Here is a 23,511-nt window from a genome sequence, read left to right as displayed (position 1 = left end):
TATATTTAAATATTGAATTATTAATATAATTAACATTTTTAATAATAATTTTTATTCGAACCTTCACAAACAAGCCGGACCTTGGATTAAAGTTTAAAATAACAAAGCCGTGCTGAGCTCCATCTACAAACACCACCTTTTATCATTGGATGGTCGAACCCTAAACCCTCCAGGTTCAGGGTCAGGGGTTAAGAGTCTGAGCCATGGTCAACTGATGTTTGGAGCCATATGGTACTAAACCATGCTTATCTCCATCTACATACACCTCATTGCATGGTCGAACCCTAAACCCTCCAGGTTCAGGGTCAGGGGTTAGGTGTCTGAGTCATGGTCAACAGACATTTGGAGCCATATAGGGGTTTGTAGGTCTCCAAAGGAACACGTAGAATCCAGACTTAATGATGACAATGAGATCCCTCTGCCCTACCAACTCACTCACCCCGCACTTTAATCTGTTTCCTATCACCCTATCTGTTCCTGTCTCTTGATATTTAATGAGAGCAACAATTTTTTTTTTAAAAAAAAGTGTTTTCTGCAAATTTTCAGGTAGTTTAATTTTCAGATATGCTACATAAATATAACCCGCGGCTCCAATCATAAAAACTATCATGTTTGATGAAGGTTTAGAAAAAGGATGAAGACAGAAGGAGCAAAAACAATCTTTTTTGTGCCTTGCTAATGTGAATAGTGCCATTTTTTTCCTTTTGTTTTTCTGTCGGGGACCAAGGTGAATGATGAAGAAATTGCTGCACTTGGCTTTGGTCTATCTCACCATTCTCATCATCATTGTTCCTAAATTCGATGATGATGATTTTCTTTTCTTTTCTTTTCTTTTTTCTTTTTTTTGCTTAATGAAGAATATGGTAAAAATGGGCTATGGTAATCTGTTTTGAATCTGCCATTAAACTTTTTGCTACAATTTGGATATATAAAATAGAGAATTTTCTTCTTCTTTTTTCAAAAGGTTAGAGTCTATAGTATGAATCATATATTAGTCATTGAATTAAAATTTTGATGTAATATAAATTATAGAGTTGAGTGATTATATAACTTGTAAAATTGGGATTAAAATAATAATAATAATGAAAATAATACATACAAAAGACCAATCAGCAATGCAGATAAGACACAACTCAAATATATATTAATGCAAATATTATATAATCCTTTCATCTTACTTTTAATCTATTTTTTGAACATTTTAAATATTAATTTTCTTATTTTTTATATTTTGAAATTATTTTTATATTTTTAATTTTAACATTAAAAATCATGATATATCAATTTTATAAAAAAAATAAAAATTTTAATATAAAATATTAGTCATAATTTATTTTTAAATTTTATGAAAATCATATATGACCAATCAATATAGGACAAGTACTTTGTCTACAAACCACCGAGTCTCTTTTAATGGACGAGACATGGTTCTTGGATGAATATAAATACAGCAAAACTTGGGCCATGTTTATTTAACTTTGACATGACAAGCATTATTTTTGCCTAGATGGTAGCTACCAAATTGCACATGCCCATTGTTTGATGGCCCTTGATATCCATATCATTCATAATTTTTTTATTATAATATTAATTATTCAATCACAATAAAAAAAAATATAAATATTTAATATTTAAAAATATAAGCTTCACATATTTTTTTATGAATCATATACAATACCAGATTGCAATTGATTAATTACACTATAATAAATATAAATAATATACTCCTCTTATCTCCACTATATCAACATCACCATTAATAATAGGCTATCTAGCAATCCCAATGTCCCTTTTCAACTCTAAGTTAAACTGCTCTTAAATTACTATATGTTTCAAAGTAAAATTCCCATTTACTAGCTATAAAAGAATTAATTTGTTTGAATTTAAAATTTAATTTAATTAATTTATATAATTATTTTTAAGAGATGATATATTTAATAATTTTAAATTTTAAATTTTAATATATATAATCTTTATTTTTGTCTTTATATTGAAACCTTCGTTATAAAAAAAAATTAACATTTTTAAAATTAATTGTTTTATTTGATTTCAAACTCATTTAGGAAGTAAATCTTAAAATTAAGCTTTAGAAGCAAATATATTGTTTTGGCCTAACTTTGAAGTAATATTAGCTGATCTACATCTCATTTAGGCATTTTATTTTTTCAAACAAAAATATGACCATTTTCTAGCAATTTTATTTTCATTTTTTTGTTATATATACTATTTTATTATAAATAATTTTGAATTATTTATTCAAAATTAGATGTCATTTTTTTATTAAAAAATCGTAATTTGCAAATATGAGAAGATATTATAAATGTTAAAATTTTAAATTCAGATTTATTAAATATTATTTTTAAATATAATTATATAAACTATTATGAAGTTTGTAGTGAGTTGATTGGTCTATAAATCTTCATATAGATAGCACACAAATTAATAAAATAAATACTACCTTCACAAAATCATTGCCTCATAGTTGCTGGCACACTTGTTTTTCCTCATTTTCTCCTAGGAACATGATCTTTAATTAGTTGACACAAACCTCAATAAACTTGCTTATGTTGAAATTTTAAACTTCCTTTTTCTTGTTATACGCTAGTTTTTATTGGTAAAAGGGATTATCTTTTTGATCACTTCATTAAAAGAAGTACAAACATTTCCCTTTATTCAAACAATCCTATTGTTGAAGCCCACTTATTTGACCCTAGGGTCACACTTTCTCTAATCTCTCTCGTATTAAGTTAATAGGTATAGTTGACATCGGATCGGGTTCGGAGTGAATTTTGCTTGCCCCGAATCCGATCCGATTTTATGTGTTATTAAATTCGAATATAATTTTACTTGAAATTTTTTTATTTTTTTATATCCGAATTTGATCCTGATCTAATACTATATAAATCATATTCGATTTAATTCGAAATTAATAAAATATTATTTTTTAAATATAAATATTTAAAAATATCATTATATAAATATATAAATAAAAAATTAAATAATTAATTAAAAAATAATTTTTTATATAATATCAGATCGGGTCGAGTTTGCCTAAAACTCGATCCGATCTCAATTGTTTTTTAATTTTATCTGATTCGATTCGATTCGAAACTCAAATTTAAAAAAAAAAAATTCAATCTCATAAAATCAGATCAAATCAAAACTCATAAAAAACGAATTAAATTATCGTCCCTATTAATATGTAGCACAAATTGAAGTCAGAGTACGAAGATCAAAACAAGATCCTTGTTGGATGATAACATTTGAGATTCTTTATGTTCCTATAGATATGCTAGAATCCACTTATCATAAAATTTATATACTAATAAGGATAGGAAATGACAAATAATTTGAGTATAACATGTTTTTAAAATTTATATATACTATTAACCTTTTATATATAAAATCATATTTTTTATTTTTTATTTATTTAAATTTTGAACTTTTAACACAATCTAAGTAAGGACTTTTAAAATAAGATTTTTTTTTTATGGATGTAAAAGTTTTGGTGACGAAAAGCTACTCTATTCTTACATTAAAATTTCATCCACTTCACTAAAAAAAATTGACAGTAAAAAATGAAACTAAAATTTTATAGTGAAAATTTTATTTTTATTAATTCAATTAATTTAAATAAATTTTTTAAATGTACTAATTAGCTGACTGTTGACGTACATATAAACATCCCAAATTTGTCTATGAAAGTTAGTTCATTTAAAAAAAAAAAAAACCAAAAAATAAAGCAAAAATGAGACAAACAGTCTTCCTGGTCTCTCTCGTTCCATGGATAAGAAACAGAACGTCAAAAAGGAAGATAAAAGAGAGGAAAATAATTGAAAAAGTAAAAGCCTGTTGCGTTTTTTCTTTTTGGAACTTTCAGGCATTTTGGCCCCAAGATGAAATCAAAAGAGAAGGATGATGACGCGGCCAGGCACGCCTACATGCGCAATTCTATCTGCCAGAAACCAAACCCCAAAAATCTCTGCCTAAAACCTCAACACTCTGCACATTTTAATGCTAAAATAACCAAAAGGATTGCTGGTTCTGTCAGGTTAGTATGCCTGTCTGCTTTGTCTCTTGTGGAAACGCAAGGGACAGATCAGCTGATCAGCTGCTGATGTCCTCAATTATTTTTTATCACCTGCCAGTTATCTCTTCAGGAAGCACTGGTTGGACCCACATGGGAGTTTGGGTGGGGCCTTGGGTCCTTGTTTGATTGAGAAAATTAAGTAATGTGAGGTTCAAGATTTTATTTAGAGGGCTTAATTGGGATATATTAATTTATATAAAAAAAATAGTAATGATAGTAGCAATAAAAAATTAAAATTTTTGTACCGTCAAAAATTTTATAATTATTTTTTATGTAATTTTTTATTTTAAAAAATTACACAATAATTTTGTTATAAATATTTTTAAACAAATTTTTTAATATACATAATTAAATTATTATTTAATCATTGATCTCTCATTTTTTTATTACGACAATAATAATAAATAAAATCAATACTAATCTTAATGAAAAATAAATATTTACCGACTAAAACACAAGAATTCTTTTTTTTTTTAACCTTAAATGCTCAAAATAAAGATTAAATTTTTATGCCATGCTTCGACTCAGGGATTTTTTTTTTTTTTTACCCAATTAAAATCTAATGCTTAAGAAATTTTACACTTCACGATATAGTTAGAAAAAGTTATGTATCATCTCAAAACTTTTAATCTAGTAGTTAAAGATTTTTAAGTGAATATCAAAGATCTGATTTTTAATCAAACAATTATTCTTCCTTTTATTTATATTAAGATTTTACTTTTATGATGTAACCAACCAAAAAAAAAATTATGTATCACACATTGCATCTGACCATGTAAATTTTAATAAATGTTAGATGAACTATCATATTTTGACCAAAGTCATTACAAATTAAACATATCTTAACTTGATTTGGTACAAATTAAAAGTTTGATCTTAGATTGAGAATTTAGTATTATAAAATCCCTCCAATCTTTCATCTTATAAGATGAAGCTTATAAATTTAGCATTGATGACATTAACTTGCATTGCATGCCATTACTTCTAATCTTAATCCTTAATTACTATATATATATATGAGTAAACATCTATTTATATTAATGTAATTTTTATATTATTTAAATTTTTGGATCAAAATTAAATTAATAATTTATTTAAATTTAATAATTTTAATAAAAAATTATAATATATATATATATATTCCATTGAATGTCTACACAAGATGATCCTCTTCTTTCGTACCTTTCTTTTTAGTACTTAATTTAGTACAAATTTGTTTATTGTTTGAAAGCAGAATTCAAATTTTATTTTTTTAATATGAAATAAATATTTGTAATAATTAAATCAAATATTTGATTACTTATTTGATGAGATTATTAAAAGATTTATTTCATAAAAATTGTCTTTCTCATACATGTAAAGTGAGATAATAATATTAATATGAGAGCATATTTCTTATAATTATTGCATTACATTAACTTATCATAATCTTAAACAGTTTAGGATCAATCAAAAATAATATAAGAAATCCACAATTATAAATTGTATTTTAATATAATTTTTTATCATAATTAAATAATTATAGAATTAAATAAAAAAATTAGCATGAAAATGTTCCTTATCAATATACGTTTACGAGTTCGAATATTTTTTGCCTAGTTGTTTTCCACATGGTCGTGCAGTGAGTAATGACTGATAACAGTGAGAAACAAAATTGAAAAAAATTAAAAATTAATTTGAAATTATAGTGTTTAGTTTAATTTAGATTAATTTTTTTTATTTGGTTTGAATTAAAATTAGATATTAAATGTACATATTAAGTTTAGATTAAATTTTGAATTAAAATGTGAAAAATAAAAAAAAAATTGAATCAAATCAAATTATATATTTTTATTAATTTTTATGCATTTTTAAAATTTTTATAAAATAAAAATAATTATTTTATATATAAATTTATTTAAATACATTAAAAATTTTATTAAAATAATATATATAAATAAAAAAATTTAAATTTAAAAATCGATAAACCAAATCGAACTAAACTAATAAATTATATTTGAAACAGATCAGTTTAAAAAAAAATTAATTCATATTCAATTTTAATTTTTAAATTTAATAATATCATATAGTATCTAAAAAAAATTAAATTGAATCCATTTAATTTGAACTATCGTCACCCTTCCTATCCAAAAAATAATGGGTCAAATGTTGTTGCCATTAGGACCACAAGACCAAATTGTTTCCCCGTCCTCCGGCAAACCAAAAAAAAAAAAAAAGAGGCAACACCAACCAGCTTTAGTTGAGGCTTCATTTCTTGCCTCGAGGTCTGCAATGGGCGCAAGGCTGGCTTCAAATTTTACATACATTTTTGTGTTTTTATCAAACCAAAATGGCTTCAAGTGTGCATTCAATGCTAGCGCTCTGGCTTAAGGTACTCTAATCCTCCAATGATTTCTTGTGAAAACGAAAAGGAACAGCTGAATGCCAATGAAGAAGACTGGCACTCTAAATTTGTTTGGACTTTTAACACTTCGGCTCAATGGTCCTCAGTAAGGTCCAATTTTCCTGGTTAAAATTCTTTTATTGTGCCAAAATCCATTGACAGGAGGACAAATTAATACTACCGGTACTTATTTCAGCAAACAATTCTTTCCAATTAAATTATAAATTGCATGGATTTGATGGAACATTTATAACTATATATTGAGATGTGAACATTTTTTTTTCTATGTCGATGGTGAATTTTTACTGGTTCAAATGAAATGATCTTACCGTTGCAATTGCAACGATTATCCCAATTGTATAGTTTGAATATATGCAGAAATTAAACAATCAAATCCCAACAATTTGAAACCAAAAAAAGGGTGGGGAAGCCATTAATGGTGGCATAACATAATATTTATGTAGGACATAAATTGCTTTGATTTGATTCCTCTATGGCTGATGTAATATAACTAAGAGTGGTGCTTCCGATTTCCCGGTTCAGACCCTAAATATTAAAAGTATCAACAAGCCACAGAAACCTGAAAATTAAGCTACCTGAAGACAGTTAGTAAAATTAAATGCTTAAAATAAATTCCTGATGAATTATATTAAAAGATGCAGAGAAAGCATAAATTTTGACTAGCATCCGTATCTTGTTTGCATGATACTCGTGCTAGGATATTTAGGTCCAAATCTACTCAAATCTACTGGGGTCGAGAGGGAGGAAAAGATGAGGGGGGAATTTTGAAATATATGAGAAAGGGGGTTTTATGTATTAAGATTTTTATTTTTTATTTTTTTAACTGATAAAATTATTTTAAAGAAATAGATTTTTTTTATTAGTTATAAAAAATTTTTTGTCATAAAGTTTATTGAAATAAAAAATAATTAGCAATGAAATTTCGTAGCTAATTCCATCATTATTCCAAGATTTTTGGTTTAAACAATTAATGACAAAACTATCAACGTAATATCTTATCATCAATAAATTTTTTTGTTTTTTCGACAAAATTCAATCACTAAAAATAAAATTTTAATTTGCTGAAATCCGTTGATAATTTATTGACAAACTATCGATATTAATGACTTTTAGCAACAAAATTTATTTATTGGTAATTTTCATCACTGAAAATCTGTTTTCATGTAATGTTAATACCAAATGAAGGTTAATGTGACTTTAATTCCAACCCAAAAATTAAATACGATGAATTCTTTTGTTATCACATTAAGGTCACCGGATATTATATACATCAACTAATTCCTTTAAATGCATTTTAAAATTAAAATTTTGAATAGAATAAAATCATTTTGAAAAAAAAAAAAAAAAAACTCAAAGAAAATTTTGAAATATTTGATCATATTATAAAAAATTATTATTTTTATATAGATAAGAACATATGAGTAAGGGGATGTCATGTCATGTTCTTAACTCATAATTGTCAAGCATTGAGGAAAATCCTACCTCATGTTTGGCAAACAATTAGGAAAATTAATAGTTGCTTTACCTCAATTCATTGCTAATCCTAAATGTTTGTACCTAACTTGATGGCATGCATTTAAAAAAAAATTGGGATTAAAAATTTGTCACCTCATTAATCCAAATCAAACCAATAAAAACAAGAGAAAAACTAATAATTAAGAAGGAGAATTTAATTTGCAAATGATCTATAATAATGCAAAAGGATATGATCTAAAGGACAATTCTCTTATAAATGAAATTAACTAACACCCTACCCTCATCTCATGTTGTACAATTGCAATTGTCTATTGCATGATTTGCTTAGTTTCAAATTGAATCCTACCCAGCAAACAGACTTAACTTGATTCACTGTATCATAAATGCAACAAATTTATGTACCAAATTATGTAATACAACAGATTTAAAAATCTGAAATTTAATTTTATTAATTTTATTTTTTAAAACAGTGATATTTAATAAATTTAAAATTCAAATTTTAACACTTACATCCTATTCTTTTATTCTTAGATTGAGACTTATAATTAGGGATAGTAATAAATTGAATTAGGATGGGTTTTTGTTCACTTTGATATCAAAATATTATTTAAAATTATAATCGATCAGATCCAAAATTAATTTAATATAGTATTCATAAAATATTTTAAATATAAATTACATTTTAATTATATATAAATATAATATTTTTATTAAGTAATATCTTAAATTAAAATATTAAATAATAATTTTATTAATATAATAATAAATATATATAAATATAAAATTAAATAAATAATAAATAATATTTTGTATAAATATATATCAAGTTGGGTTGGGATAATTTGACCTAAAACCTAACTTAATTTAATCTCAACTTTAAAAAATTTGACCAACTCGAAATCTAATTTTAATAAAAAAAAAATTGTATTCTATAAAACAAGGTTGGAATCCAATGAATTTGAGTAGATTTGTCATTTTAGTTACAATGTAAAAAAAAAAAAAGTTGAAAAATTTAGATGAAAAAAATTAATTAGATTATGATTTTATGTGCAATTAAAAACTAAAAACCGGGTACAATTTCATCTTTGGAACCTTTTTTTTCTATATATTGCCTACCAACATATGGTTTTGCTTACTAGGTAAGTACAATTTGATATGTATTTACTTAACAATAGAAATTTCATTAATCATCAATACCAACATATACAATCTAAAAAATTAACAATTGAAATTACTTTTTTTTCTGTCACAAATAGATATTAATTTATAAACTTTTCTTATCGCATTAATTATATATTTAATAAAAAAATTATTTCATTATCCGTTAATAAAATCTTTAAATTTTACGACAAAATAAAAAGATTATCTTGGTTTTATTTAAGATATACTAAACATAAAAAATTAATATAATAAAAGATATACATGACAATTTTTAATTGTTTGTAAAGTTTAAAAATTTCATATGAATAAAAAAATAATTCCTATTTAATAAAACAAGATAAAACACATAAATCGACATATTTAAATGTGAATGAAACTATATAAGGATCAATTTATATGGATAAACTAAGAATTTCCTTGTATTAATGATAAAAATAATTACATACTACTGTGTAGTGTAAAAATTTATTCCTAAAAAGGAAACAGCCAATGAAATACTGAAAAGTGGCACGCAAATCCTTAGTATTACTGATTCTGTCTCAGTGATTAAATTCAGCCGTTGATTTAATTACCAGATCAACCAGCGCGTGACTCCCAAATTCCCTCCAAGTTTTCTCACTTTCCAGTTTTATCCTGTCTTGTTACAAAAAATTACAACTTTAACATCTCTCAGTGAAAGGTACGGCCTTTTCCTCGACAGTGTCACCTTCTATATAGCTCAGCTTGGTTCCTTCTCCAGTAACTTTCCTCCCAAAAAACAAAGGAAAAAAAAAATGGAGAAACCCGTTGTCCGACAGTGGAGGCCGGAACCAGTTCCAGTGCCATTCAGGCCACCGGAGACGCCACTTGAACCAATGGAGTTCTTGTCACGTTCATGGAGTGTTTCAGCTTTAGAGGTTTCAAGAGCTTTAGCTCCTCCCTCTTCACAAGCTGCTGCTTCTCATCAAATGTCTGGTTCTTCGAGTGGTAACGTTGTTATACAAGAAGACGTGGCGGGTGAGCTTGAAGATAGTGGCATAGTTTCAGGCAACCCTTTCTCTTTTGCTTCTTCTGAAACTTCCCAGATGGTCATGGAAAGAATCTTGTCACAGTCGGTAAGTGTAGCAGGGCAACTATTCATGTGAAGACAAAGATTCTTGTAATTTTTTTTAAGGTTTTGGTTTTTAGTTTTAACTTTTTTTCACTATTGTTTTGTTGTTTCTAAATGGGTTTTCTTTTCTTTTTTTTTTTTGTTTTCAACAGCTGGGTGCTTTTCGTTTTCTTGGTTTTGGATTGTTCTGTTTCCTTTAGAACAAAATATTTTGTTTTGCTTTGTTTTTTATAGGTACACTTTTTGGACTTGTGCAATAATTCAATCACTCAATGCGTTAAAAGTTCAATTTTCATTTTTTTCCCCTTAAATCTCTTGTTGACGGTTTTCCTTCTGTTGTCTCCGTTGTGTTTGCAGCAAGATCTATCTCCAAGAACTTCAGGGAGGCTATCTCATAGCAGTGGACCATTAACGGGAGCCCAAAGTTGTGGTTCCTTGACAGATAGTCCTCCAGTTTCACCTTCAGAAATTGATGATGTCAAGGTTTGTCTCAAATTTAAACTCATAAACTACTCTTAAAACATGAATACATTCAAATAATTGGGGAATTATTTGGTTTTTAACTTTAAGGAATCAAAATTTTGTAGGCAAGAGTTTGTTTTTGGACACTTTTAGGCAACAACAGAGCACAGATTGAGCTCCTGAGTCACTGACACTGAAACATAAATCTCAGGCTTTCTCTGTAACCAAAGCCCTATTTTAGTCTATTTTTCATATCCATATACGACACATAAATTTTGCATAAAATATGATTACATGATTATAATTCAAATAAGCGAATTATCAGATCCACCCCCAGCGACGGAGAGAAAAGAAACATTTTTCTTCACATGATTACATATCATGTGTTTTTCTTCACTTTCTTCCATGTAAAATATTAAAGAAAACAAATGATTCTTTTTTTTTTTTACTTCGTTGGAAAGAAAGTAACTTCCTTCCACTGGAGTCATTCTGCTTTGTCTTGTACTAACTATTGTTTGGGATTCCAAAGTGGCACTGTCATTTCATTTAATGGTCCAATGGTTCGATGGACCCAAAAAAATCATGCCTTTCAATGGCGGTGGTTATTGGTTATAATCTCAGAGCTTTTTTTTTTTATTAATTTTTTAATAATTTTCATTAACGGATAGAGTCCCAATTTATACAATGCGTTCAAGGGAATGACTGGCTCCCGTTTACCTGTGCAGCAATTTTGCCGCGCCACTAATTCCCTCAACTCGCAGTTCCGTACAACATCGGCAGTTGCGGCGGCTACCCCCGCTGCAACTTCCGTGACAGGTGGTGGAAAGACGGTGGGACGATGGCTGAAGGATAGGAAGGAGAAGAAAAAGGAAGAAACACGGGCACATAATGCTCAGCTACATGCTGCCATATCTGTTGCCGGGGTTGCGGCAGCCATGGCAGCCATCGCAGCGGCGACTGCTGCCTCCTCGAGTGCTGGGAAGGATGAGCTGAGGGCAAAGACGGATATGGCAGTTGCATCAGCTGCCACCCTTGTTGCTGCTCAATGTGTGGAGGCGGCAGAAGCCATGGGGGCTGAGCGCGAGCATTTGACCTCTGTGATCAGCTCCGCTGTCAATGTCCGGTCTGCCGGAGATATCATGACCTTAACTGCTGGGGCGGCAACAGGTACATGAACATAATCCAACATCAGAGAAAACGAAATTTGATTCTGTTACAATGCATTTGTATTTCATTTTTTAAGTGAAATGGTTGAATTAATTGGGCAAATTTTTTTGGGGTGTCATGTCAGCCTTAAGAGGGGCGGCCACGCTGAAGGCAAGGGCGCTGAAGGAGGTATGGAACATAGCAGCTGTTATTCCTGTGGATAAAGGTGGCGGCAATGGGAGCAATGGTAGCTCTAATGGCAGCTTTAGTGGGGAGCTTGTTCCTGAAGAGAATTTCTTGGGAATATGCAGCAGGGAATTGCTTGCTAGAGGCTGTGAGCTTCTCAAGCGCACACGAAAAGGTAAATTTCATTGATTCATATTTCCCTGTTGTTTCTTCAGATTGTTCTTTGATATAATTGGGATAATGAGAAAAGTTATGTTTGTTTTTTCTGGTGGAGTTTGGTTCAAAATTGGCAGATGCTCTCCATTATATTGAGGGTTTGAACACATTATTTGAAGCCATGCTATTTGATTTTCCTTACTCATTTTTTGCTTTTGTTATCCATTTTAGATTCAAATGGTGACAGCTTTAATTAACTCATTGTTCTGATTGTTTTAGGTGATCTTCATTCGAAGGTTGTCTCTGTTTATATAAACAGAATGAACCAGGTATCACGAAAGATAAAATTGCAAAATTATTGGGGAATAAATTGTGCTTTAGGTAAAGTGATTAGTGCATGTGAACCTCAAATGGTAAAAAGTCCTAAACAAAAGTAAAAAAAAAAAAAAAAACTTGAAAGCCTGATGAGATAAATTGATCCGTTTTGTTTTGTTTTCTTTTTTGTTACATTCTTTTCAACTCTTTTGAAACTTCTTTTTGGTCAGGTTATGTTGAAGATGAAGAGCAGACATGTTGCTGGGACCATCACAAAAAAGAAAAAGAGTAAGTGATTACTCTTGTCTTTCTCTAATAATGTGAAAATTCAGAAATGGATGTGGGTCTTTGTTCCATTTGGGGATTTGAGAAAGCTAGAGTCACTAAAGTAAAAGATCAAAAGGGATTGTCTTTAATCTTTAATCTTCATCACTTTTTGAAAATTTTTTTTCTGCAGATGTTGTGTTGGAGGTGATTAAAGATATGCCTGCATGGCCCGGCCGCCACTTGCTTGAGGGTGGAGAGAACCGGAGATACTTTGGGTTGAAGACAGTGATGCGCGGCCTCGTAGAGTTCGAGTGCAAGAACCAGAGAGAGTATGATATTTGGACTCAAGGTGTGTCGAGACTCCTCTCCGTTGCTGGGGAGAAGAGCAACAGAAATAGAATTTGAAGCTTTAACATGAGGGGAGAAACCTGACAAAAAAGGGGTATACAAATTGGGGGAAATAGGATCAAATGCCTCTATGAACAATACATATAAAATCTTTGGGTGTTTCTACTGTAAAAAAGTTGAAATTAAGAAAAAGTTATCCAATGGGTTTGTGGGGCTTTTGTTCTTTTATTTTTGAACTGGAAAGACTAAAGTGTTTTGAAAGAAAGTACCCAAACCATCATGTGATACAAGTTCCTTGTTCTTTCACTGTTCAGGAAAGAAAATATTGTGGTATCTTGGACTGGGGATGGTCAAAAGTGAAGAAAGGAATCCCATTTTGATAAAGGAATGAAATGGGATATGATAAAGACGCCCCTGATTCTATGTGCTTTATAATATATTCATGTGAGCTAAGCTTTTTGTTTTGTTTTATTTTATTTTTTTAAATTTCCCTTTGGCTCTTAGTCTTAGGTGTTATATATATGGTGGGACTATGATTGTCTTGATTTGTAATATTTCATTTTAATATATGATAATTTGGCTTGGACTACGTGGATCAAAGAGTTGGTGAAAATATTTTATTATTTGTGAAAGAATGTTACTTGTCAGAAGAATGTTTGATATATTAACAATCTCTTAGAAACTGTTTGAAAAGTTGCTTTCATATCTGTTTGGTAATTTTTATAGTATTTATTTTATATTAAACACCAATCAACTTTAAAATTTCTCATGTTATGATTTATATAAATATATTAATATGAATTTTTTTTTATTTTTATTAAATTTATAAATAATTTATATGTTTAGGAATTTGGGTTTCTCCTCCAATGAATTACTTGTGACACTGTCTTCTCTAGTTTTGGGGGACCACTAGAAATCTGCCTTCTGTTTTTCTACCTCCTCTGTTTTTGCAGATTGATTCAAGTTTGATTCAGGTTTCAGATGTGGGCTATGTGCAAGTGTCATCGATTCTCGATATCCTACCTAAAATTTTTCTCAACGAGGGTGAGGGATTTGGTAGGTCTCGTTTAGTATCGATGTTAAAAGTAATTTTTGCATTTAAAAATTACATTTAATCTTAACACAATATTAAATAATAATTTTTTTTTATTTTTCAATTCAAAACAAAAAGTTTTTTAAGATGTAATTTTATAGTCAAAAAATATAATTACGATAAAAATTATTTTATTATTTAATATATATTTTTGGATGTTTGTTTATTCACAAAATTTTTTATAATAATATAAAATTTTTAAAATTTTAAAGTATATAATGCACCTTTTTTAATTTAAAATTTTTTAAATTGTAACAGCAATGCTAAATTAACTCTTAATATCAAATCCAATTTGTGAATTGGATTGGCTGATATCCACTTTCCCTTGGAGGTTATGGTAGATACGGTCAGGTTTCAGCTTTGGGTTCCATTCATAGCTGAAACCTAGAGGGATTTGTGGGAGGAGCTGCCCAAGTTATAAATAGGCTTTAGGAGTTAAGGATCAATGAGTACAATAGGTCTGGCCATCCAGCTCATTTACTCAACCACAAAAGTTTAGCCAATTTACTCATTGTAGGCTTTCCTTCAATTTAATTTCTGATTTCAGTTATATTTATTAGCGCACATAAACGTGATTATAGAAAGAAAAAGGTAAATTGACGGTTTGTGTATTATGTTATGTAATATATTAATAATTTATGTATTTTTATCATATTTTATATAAAAAAATATATCATAATTGATACAGAAACGTTAAATGTATTTTTTTTAATTTTATTAAATCTATATATGATTTTGTTAAAATTTTAAATTGTATTATTTTTATATATTTTTTATATTATTTTTATATCATATCATCATATTGTATTTTAATTTGTCGAATTGAAAAAAGTCAATAATGTTTATATAAAAAGTGATTGAGGTGAGTTTAAAATAATTATTTTTAAGAAATGATATTCAATATATTTAAAATTTAAATCTTAACACTTATAATTATTTTATGTCATTGACTCTAATGCATAAGAAAAAAGAAAAGCGATGAAGGCCAAACATATTCATCTAACTATATCATTTGATAAGATTGTCAGTGTCACAGCAATGCATCCAAAAATCATCAACCATAGCTTTCCAAGAGGCAAAAAGATCTATCAGTTGAATTAGAATTTAGGAAATATATAAGAGAAAAACAATTAGTAAAAATTAATTACTACAGGCTTACGTGAAAATTGAAAATTTTTTTCCTAATATAAAGCTATATATATAATTTTCTTCAATGATTTACAAGAGTTGCATAAAGAAAAATTTTACAAGAGTTGTTTAATTAATTGCTTCATTATGAATGTAGACATCCGGTTTTGTCCGAATTATCAAAAGTGGACCTTGATTTCAATTAAATGGATAGTGAGCCTAAAATTGAAGTCCAAGTTAAAGCCTATGTAAGGGCCTGTATTTTTCAAATTATCTAGCTTTTAGTTTAATTTTGTTTGTCTGATTTATTAAAATAAAAAATGAAATGAAAATTAAATTAATTAAAAAAAAAGAGAAGACCCTGTGACTATGGGTGCCATGCACGGCACTAGCACCCACGAGCCTTTCTACCTACAACCTTTTTCCCTAGAAGCCTCACATGGCTTGTCTTTCCCCTTTCAACCATGGTAAGTAAGGATAAGCCTTTAAGAAACCTAGCTAAGGCCAAAAATGAAGAAAAAAAATAGAGATCTAAATCACGGTAGCCGCCTTGGCAGCAAAGAAGTCACCAATAAACCCTTTAAACCCCAAAAAAATCTTAGATATCCTAGGATTTTGTCCCTTTTCCCAACTCTATAAATTTAGAGTTTAAGCACCCTAAAGAGGAAATGAGAGAAAACATGGTGAATCTTTGCCTTAAAAAAAAAAAACCTCTGTAAAAAAAATCACTCCCCTCAATCTATCTAAAAAACACAAAAATACCCAAAAACCACATCCACATCCCTTGGAGTGGGGAGCTAGCACAAAAAAAAAAAAGCCAAAAAACCATAAAACCAAAAACCAAACCCAAAAAAAAAAAAAAAAATGAAGAGGCTTTCGACCAAAGTCTTAAAGGGCAAGTCTGGGTTTTGGAAAGGGTTTTTTTTTTCGAAAGATGGGACTTAGAATGAGAATCAAGAGGCTTAAAAGTGCATTTTGGTGGTTTTTGGAGTTTCCCAACCACCGGAATGGCAGCAACACAACAATAGCGAAGCATGGCTCATTGGCGATAAGGCTTTGGGTTTTTAAGAGATTCTATTGAAGTTTTTTATTATAGGAAAAGAAGGAAATGATTAAAAAAAAGGTTGTTTTTTGTAACTAAAAAAAAAAACAAATAAAACAACATCGTTTTACCCAAGAATGACCCACGTCTCTGATCGACTTGACCCGAAGATCTATGTAACTCGACTTGAAGACTTATGCCTTACTTAGCTTTGCTAAACGGTCTATCGAATCGATATTGAATTGAATTTAAATAGGTTTAAACTTTCTAAAATCGCTCCAAACCAGCCTAAACCGTAGAAAATTACTTCAGACTACTTGTGAATTGCCTTAGGCCATTGATTGGATCATTGACCAGTTCAGTTCAAAATTTTTTTTTGTATTTTTTTGTGTTTTTATTCTATTTTATTTTTTTATTTAACAATTTATCTCCTTATTATTATGTCTTTTAATAATTTTATGTTTTGAAATACTTTTTTTATATAAGAATAGAGTTTAAAATTTTGATAATTTTAAAGTTTTGTCATAAAATAAAATTAAAAATATAAAATTTTCTTTAAAAATAAAAACAAAAAAATGAAAGAGTAATAAATAAAATAATAATAAAAATATTTTCCTTCATTTTCCATAAAATAAAAAGTTTTAACTAGAATTAATAATAAAAAATGAGAAAAAATAATTTTTTTTGAATAATAAAATTCTAAAGAAATTTGCATAATAATTCTTATAAAATCTCTAAGTGAGAAGATTTCTTTAAATAATACCAACGAATTGGAGTGTTTTTAATAAAATAAAAACTTTTAATAAATAAAATTTTTAATACAATAAAAATTTTCTTTTTTTTTATTAAATGAAGTAAAAATTAACTAAAAAAATTATTAAATAAAATAAAAATAAATTAAAGTAAGAAAATAATAAAGAATGATGGAAAAGAAATTTTTTGGAAAAGAATGATGAAATTTTAAGGTATTCCAAGTAGTAATGCCTTAAAAATCCTTAAGTAAGAAGATTTTTTTAAATATTACCAACGTATTGGAGTATTTATAAAAATTTTTCAATATGATAAAACAATTTTTTTCCTTCCAAAAAAATAACAATAATAAATGAAATAATAAAAAACAACAACCAATGAATTAAAAAAAATAAAATAAAATGTATGCACCAGTATATTGTCATTCCCATTATATGCATGATATTATTTTTATGAAAAATAAATACGAGCATCCGAGGATGAGATTCTATGAAAATTCGAGTAGTGATTCTTAAGAAATTTCTAAGTGAGAAAAATTCTTTCAATGTTACCAACATCTAAAACATTTTAAGAGTTTTTTCGATAACAAGGTTCTAATTTATTTTTCTTAAGTAAACTAGATTAATCTTAAAAAATAAAAGGGTGAAGTAACAAAAGTGGGAATAAAAATAGTCAAGGGAATTATTTTTAAATATAAAAATTAAGACATTTTTGTCAAAATTAAAAGATAATGTATAATTAATTGGTATTATTTTTTAATGGGCGACATAGAGGTGCTAACCCTTCCTTACGAGTAACCGACTTTCGAATCCAAATTATTTTTGTAGACCAAAAAATATATATTTTTAATAAATTTTAATTAATTTTAAGATTTTATTAAAAATGTAAAGTCTTAATAGGTGATCAATTGCACCTAACTAAAAAAAATTATTGGCTACTTCATTTATTTTTAAATTAGTCTAACGGTTCCAAAACTATTACGATAGTTTGGCAACTCTGCTGAGATGTGTTTTTTTTAGAATCAGACCAAAATTTAATTATGAGTTATACTTAATTTTGATTTAATGATCTTAATCGGTATTTAACATTAACTCCATTGATTTTGAATTTGTCTAAAAAAATTAAAAAAATAAAAACAAAAAAATTAAAAATAAATTTAAAAAAAACAATAGTGATAATAATAATAATAAAAGAAAATCATTTTGCGTCTTTTTTTAATTATTTTCTTTTGTGTATATGATTTTTAATAAATTATGGGGCATTTGTGTTAATTTTCGTTTCACACACGATAATACTTTACATCTCATATATAAGCTCTATACCTGGGCTCTATCTTTTATAGAAGGAAGTAAAGTACCTTTACTTTCATGAGGTGATAACCTCCGTAATGGTAAGCGAAATATTTTCATTTAAATTGAATCATTTTCGTTCTTAGCCTGTAATGAGTGAAAATTGAGATGCTTTACTAATTCAGCATGGACGATAGTGAGAAACAATTTGGGAACCTTTAAATGAGTGTCGATCCAAACCAATCATATAATATGCCATAAGAAACCAACCTTAGATAGAGCCCCGCCAACCCGATTGTAGAAGGCGTCAAAGTTTGGGGCAAATGGGAACATTTCATAACAATTCCAAAACGTGTAGAATAAAAAATCATGTTTCGAACAAACTAAAACAAAAAGAAGGCAAAATAAAAAAAAATGAAAGAAACAAAAAAAAACAAAAGACAAAAAAAAAAGATTTTTTTTTACAAAACAAAATTCACAAAAAAGTCCATTTTTTTATAACACAACAATAACAGGAGATTAGTAAAAAAAAGCTATTATTTTGTTTGGTTATATAGCACCTTAAATGTTTATGACTAAGGGAAAATTAGTTTTTTTTTTTTCTAATCTCGAATCATACCCTTGTACTAACTCAACTTTGTTTCCTTTTTTCTTTTCTTTTTTGTGTAAACCACATCATGTAGTTTTTCATTGAGATATTTGCTCTAAGACTTTTTTCTTTCGAAAATCTCTTTTCATAGATGTCGTAAAACTACAAATTTGCTTATCATCCATAAGCATCCTATATGAGTCATATAATAAGGTGCATATTTGGTCAAAGGAAGCTCAACAATAGAGTGGAGATTGTTTGCCTACCAATTATATATCAAGGTTGCCTGAAATGGTACATTTAGATCTTACATAGAATAATCTAAAAGATTTATCCATCATCTGGGGTCAATTAAATGAAGGGAGAAAGAAAAAATTTGGTGAAAAATATGGGCAAATTTTAACCCTAATTTCAATGGTGATTAAAGAATAGTTGAGCTGAGTGGCTATACAGTTTTGAGATTTATCCTACAAATGCTTCATTTTTAACTAAGAGGATTTGATGCCAACCATCAAGGAATATTTGGTTTTGCTTAGGATAGAACTACAATGTCCAGACAAGGTGTTCATTTGAAAGCTGAAATCAAATTATCGTAAAAAGTTAGCAAAGTTTATAAGAGTTAAGGTTGAAAAGTATAGATTCTTTTGTGAAACCCAAAGGCTAACATATCGGTATCTATTAGGATTTTCTTCATAATTTTGTTCAAGAGCATTTAGATGATGATCAAGAGATGTCTATTTTTGTTTCGGTAATGTATGGCATGGTAATTTTTCCAAAGATTTTAGGCTATATTGAGATAACTGTGGTAGACTTTTTTAAGCAAGTTGAAACCCAAACAATCAATCCTTCACTAGCAATCTTAGCTGAAACCATAAGATCACTAAATTTCTGTCGACTAAACGAGAAAGGTTACTTTATAAGATATGCACCATTGTTGTTTGTATGGGTAATAAGTCATTTCAAATGTAGGAAGAGTGTATTCTCGAAGTTGTATTTTCAAAACAAGGCACCAATTGAAAAATTTTGCAAAACCTAGTGGCCGACTAGAAAGGCTAAAGAAGAATGGATCACATACTTTTAAAGACTTACTCGAGATGAAATAGAATGGATGGCAGCTTGGATGCATTGCATGCCTATACTATATCAAAGAGGAAATGAGTTATAGGTACCATTATTAGGACTATGGGACGTGGTAAGTTATGCCCTATTAATGGTGTTAAAGCAATTTGGTGCAAAACAGTTTGTTTTGCTACTCATGGCCTTGTTCAAGTAGAGTTTAATTATGGGGACTCCAATGCACCAAGAATATCGAAACAATTAATCCAAATATAAAAAAAAAAATGAAGATTGAGACCAAGGCTTCTTCTCATAAGGTTACTCCTAATTACCAGATTTAGTAACCAAACAACTTAAAAATCAGGTATTTCCTCTTAATGATGGCTCATGTCAATTGGCTAACCTTTAGGTAGAACTACAGTTGTTAGAAGTTGAGCTTGTTAAAAAGAAATTAGAAGTTGAAAATGAGGAAATAAGAAGAGAAATTTTGAAGCTTTGCTAGAAAATGAGATAATTGATATATGAAGCAGAAATGCAAATTAGTAGATTGGAAAAGGTCACAAAAGAAATGGATGTGGCTAATAATGATTTGAAAGAGATGCATCAAGAAAACAAGAAATTACGAGACTAACTTAAGACTAAAAAATTAACCAAATCTTACTTTAGTCGGCAACATAAAATGGATAAACTACAAGAGAAAGTGAATCATGGGAAGGGTAAGGCTCAAGAAAAATAAGAAGGGACTATCAAAATTTTTCAAAAGTGCCAGAATTAGGAGAAATTGTACTAACCACTTTAGTAAGACTGGTGGAATGCCAAAAGAAAAAAAAAAGAGTCTAAGTCAAGCTTGAAAAAGAGAAAAGAAAACACCTCAAAATCCTGAATGAAAATAGTCACTTTGCTAAGTGATCCAAGGGTTAGATCATCAGTTGTAAGAACACAAGAATCACATTTCAATAATTATGGATGAGTGCCAAAGAAGGGAAAAGGATTAGAATTTCACGTGTGACTTGGAAATAGATGCTTGCATGAAGTGGAAAACAGAAAGGTTAGGTAAAGAATAGTACATTGAGCATTTGACTAGCTACGTTTGTAAGGCGATGAAAAAGGCAAGAGAAATGGTTAAAAAGGTGGAGGCATTAAGGCGAGAAGTCAATCCTACCAGAGAATATGGATAATGCCTGATGGACTTTCTAGATGAAGCTAAGGATCATTATGAGCAAGTTAAATATTTTTATAGATATAATTCTAGAATGATAAGCTTCATGTAATCAAAGTTGTTTGAAATTAATGAAAAAATTCTAGTGTTGAAATTTGTCAAAGAACAAATATATCTCACTTTTATTCTTTTGTCATACACACTATATTTGTTTTAATAATCATCAATTTCCAAAAAACAATAAAAATAATTTTAAAAAAATTGACCAAAAGTTTTCAATATATAAAATTCTATTTTTTTTTTAAAAATTTTTTTATGGTAATAAAGGTTCAAGGATAGATTAGTCGGTAAAGTTTTCGAATCAACTTGTCCATCATTTATATAATACTCGATTGTGAGCAAAAGTCATGGAAGAAGAAGATCAAAGCAATTGAATGAAAAAGATTGAAAAAGCATAAGAAGAGATAAAGGAATAGTTGGCCACAATGATGGCCAAGATAGACAAAGGGAAGAAAGTGGCGAGAGTCGATAGTCCCTAAGAAAGGCACCCAGAACAGAGGATGATGTCCCTCATATCCTCTAGGTTTTATCCTACATCGAGCCTAGACTTTGTAAAAGCATAACCATAACCTGCATCTTTTATGGGAAGATATTTATTTGCTTACATAGCTATGCAAGCAACATAGGGACCTCTCTAATTTCAAAGGCACACCATTTCGATAGTACAGATGAAATCATCATATCCAACGCATGTTTCTAATCTAGATGACCTAAAAGAATAAGAGAAGCTCAAAACGAATGTTTCAAAAATGAAGAAAATCCCAAAATCTTTACATAAAATGAGCCTCATAGAAGAACCTTTACAAGCCATTGAGAGAATGGGCATTTATGGCTCGATGGATGTGGTTGGATAGTGATGTTGTCAGATGTAGTCATCCCATATAAGTCCAAAGTCCAAAAATTTTAAAAATATGATGAGATTAAGTGTCCAATAACCCCCATTATCATGTAATGCATAAATATGGCTACTCACACTCATAATGAAAAATTACTAATACACATATTTCAAGATAGCCTTACAGGATCGGCTGCCAAATGGTATGTCCAACTAGACAGAAGTTGCATCCATTCATGAAAATAATTGGCTAAGGCTATCATCACCCACTACAAGCACATTATAGATCTGGCTTTGGATTATCTATCCTTACAGAGTATGAAGAAAAAAATCACTAAAAGCTTGAAAGAGTACGTACATAGATGGAGAAAGGCTATCGCCTAGGTTTAGTCACCCCTCACAAAAAAAAAACAATCATTTTGTTTGTTAATACTCTTCGAACGCTATACTATGAAAAAATGGTAGAAAATGCTATAAAAAATATACAGATATGGTGATATCAAGAGAAATCATTAAGAATGCAGTTAAAAGTGAAAAACTTGAAAGAAAAGATACAAAAAAGAATAATGCATCTAAAAAGAAAGAGGATGTCCAAGCCTTAACTAATTAGGGGCACTAAAATAGTAATTTTATCCCTTATTATCCCCAACCAGCTTACCATTTTTACTGTCTAATCGTAAACCATGTTTTGCCAAACCTATACACTTATCAGCCAATGCCACAACGAGGGTTTCAACCAAGTTTTTGACCTTAAATGCCCATTCATCCATCCACAAACCACCCATCAACTCAATCGAGTAATCCAAACAGTTTTCTGAAAAGGTAAAGAATCAATCAAGAAAAACCCCTTTTTGATCCAATTCTTATGTTGTATACTGACCTGTATCCCATATTTTTTGAGAAATAACTTGTTACACCTACCTATCAAGAATTATTAAAACTTCTTCACTTGAAGTAGTACGATGCCAATGCCAGGTGTGAATACCATTTAGGGATTGCAGGCCATTCCTTAGAGAATTACACGGTATTCTAATATAAGGTACATGGTTTGATTAAAAACAATTATTTAAACTTTGAGAATGGAGAAGAACCAAGTGCTAATGGCAACCCTTTATTGAATCATGCCAGCCCAACAAGTAATGCGATGGATAATGGTCATGTGTGATGCATTAAAAAATTTATGAATGAAATCCAAACTCCTCTTGAAAAAGTTTTTGATGTATTGGTAACGGTTGGTGCCCTCTATCCCACGGCTTTAAACCAAGGTGAAGGCCAAATAGAGCATGATCCAGATTAAACTTACAAATATCATACGGGAGCAATAACATACTCAATTCAAAACTATGATACATTCTATCAGGTGCTGTAAATAATGATGGATTCATTTTTAATTGAATTTTTTATTACGT

The 23,511-nt window shown here is 28.9% G+C and overlaps 1 protein-coding gene across 1 annotated transcript; it reads left to right on the top strand.

Annotated features, from left to right (window-relative positions):
• The first annotated feature begins 9,856 nt into the window (after positions 1-9,856).
• Positions 9,857-13,690, top strand: LOC111298520 (VAN3-binding protein-like). The gene is made up of 7 exons (XM_022893235.2): positions 9,857-10,225; positions 10,579-10,704; positions 11,409-11,850; positions 11,975-12,190; positions 12,451-12,500; positions 12,717-12,774; positions 12,944-13,690. The coding sequence occupies exons 1-7, from the start codon at positions 9,905-9,907 to the stop codon at positions 13,156-13,158; spliced, it is 1,428 nt and encodes a 475-aa protein (XP_022748970.1). The 5' UTR covers positions 9,857-9,904; the 3' UTR covers positions 13,159-13,690.
• Positions 13,691-23,511: the final 9,821 nt, after the last annotated feature.

Source organism: Durio zibethinus, chromosome 16, assembly GCF_047325235.1.
Source record: "Durio zibethinus cultivar Kanyao isolate XHJ-2024 chromosome 16, ASM4732523v1, whole genome shotgun sequence".
NCBI classification, from domain to species: domain Eukaryota; kingdom Viridiplantae; phylum Streptophyta; class Magnoliopsida; order Malvales; family Malvaceae; genus Durio; species Durio zibethinus.
This window is presented reverse-complemented; position numbering and strand designations above follow the sequence as displayed.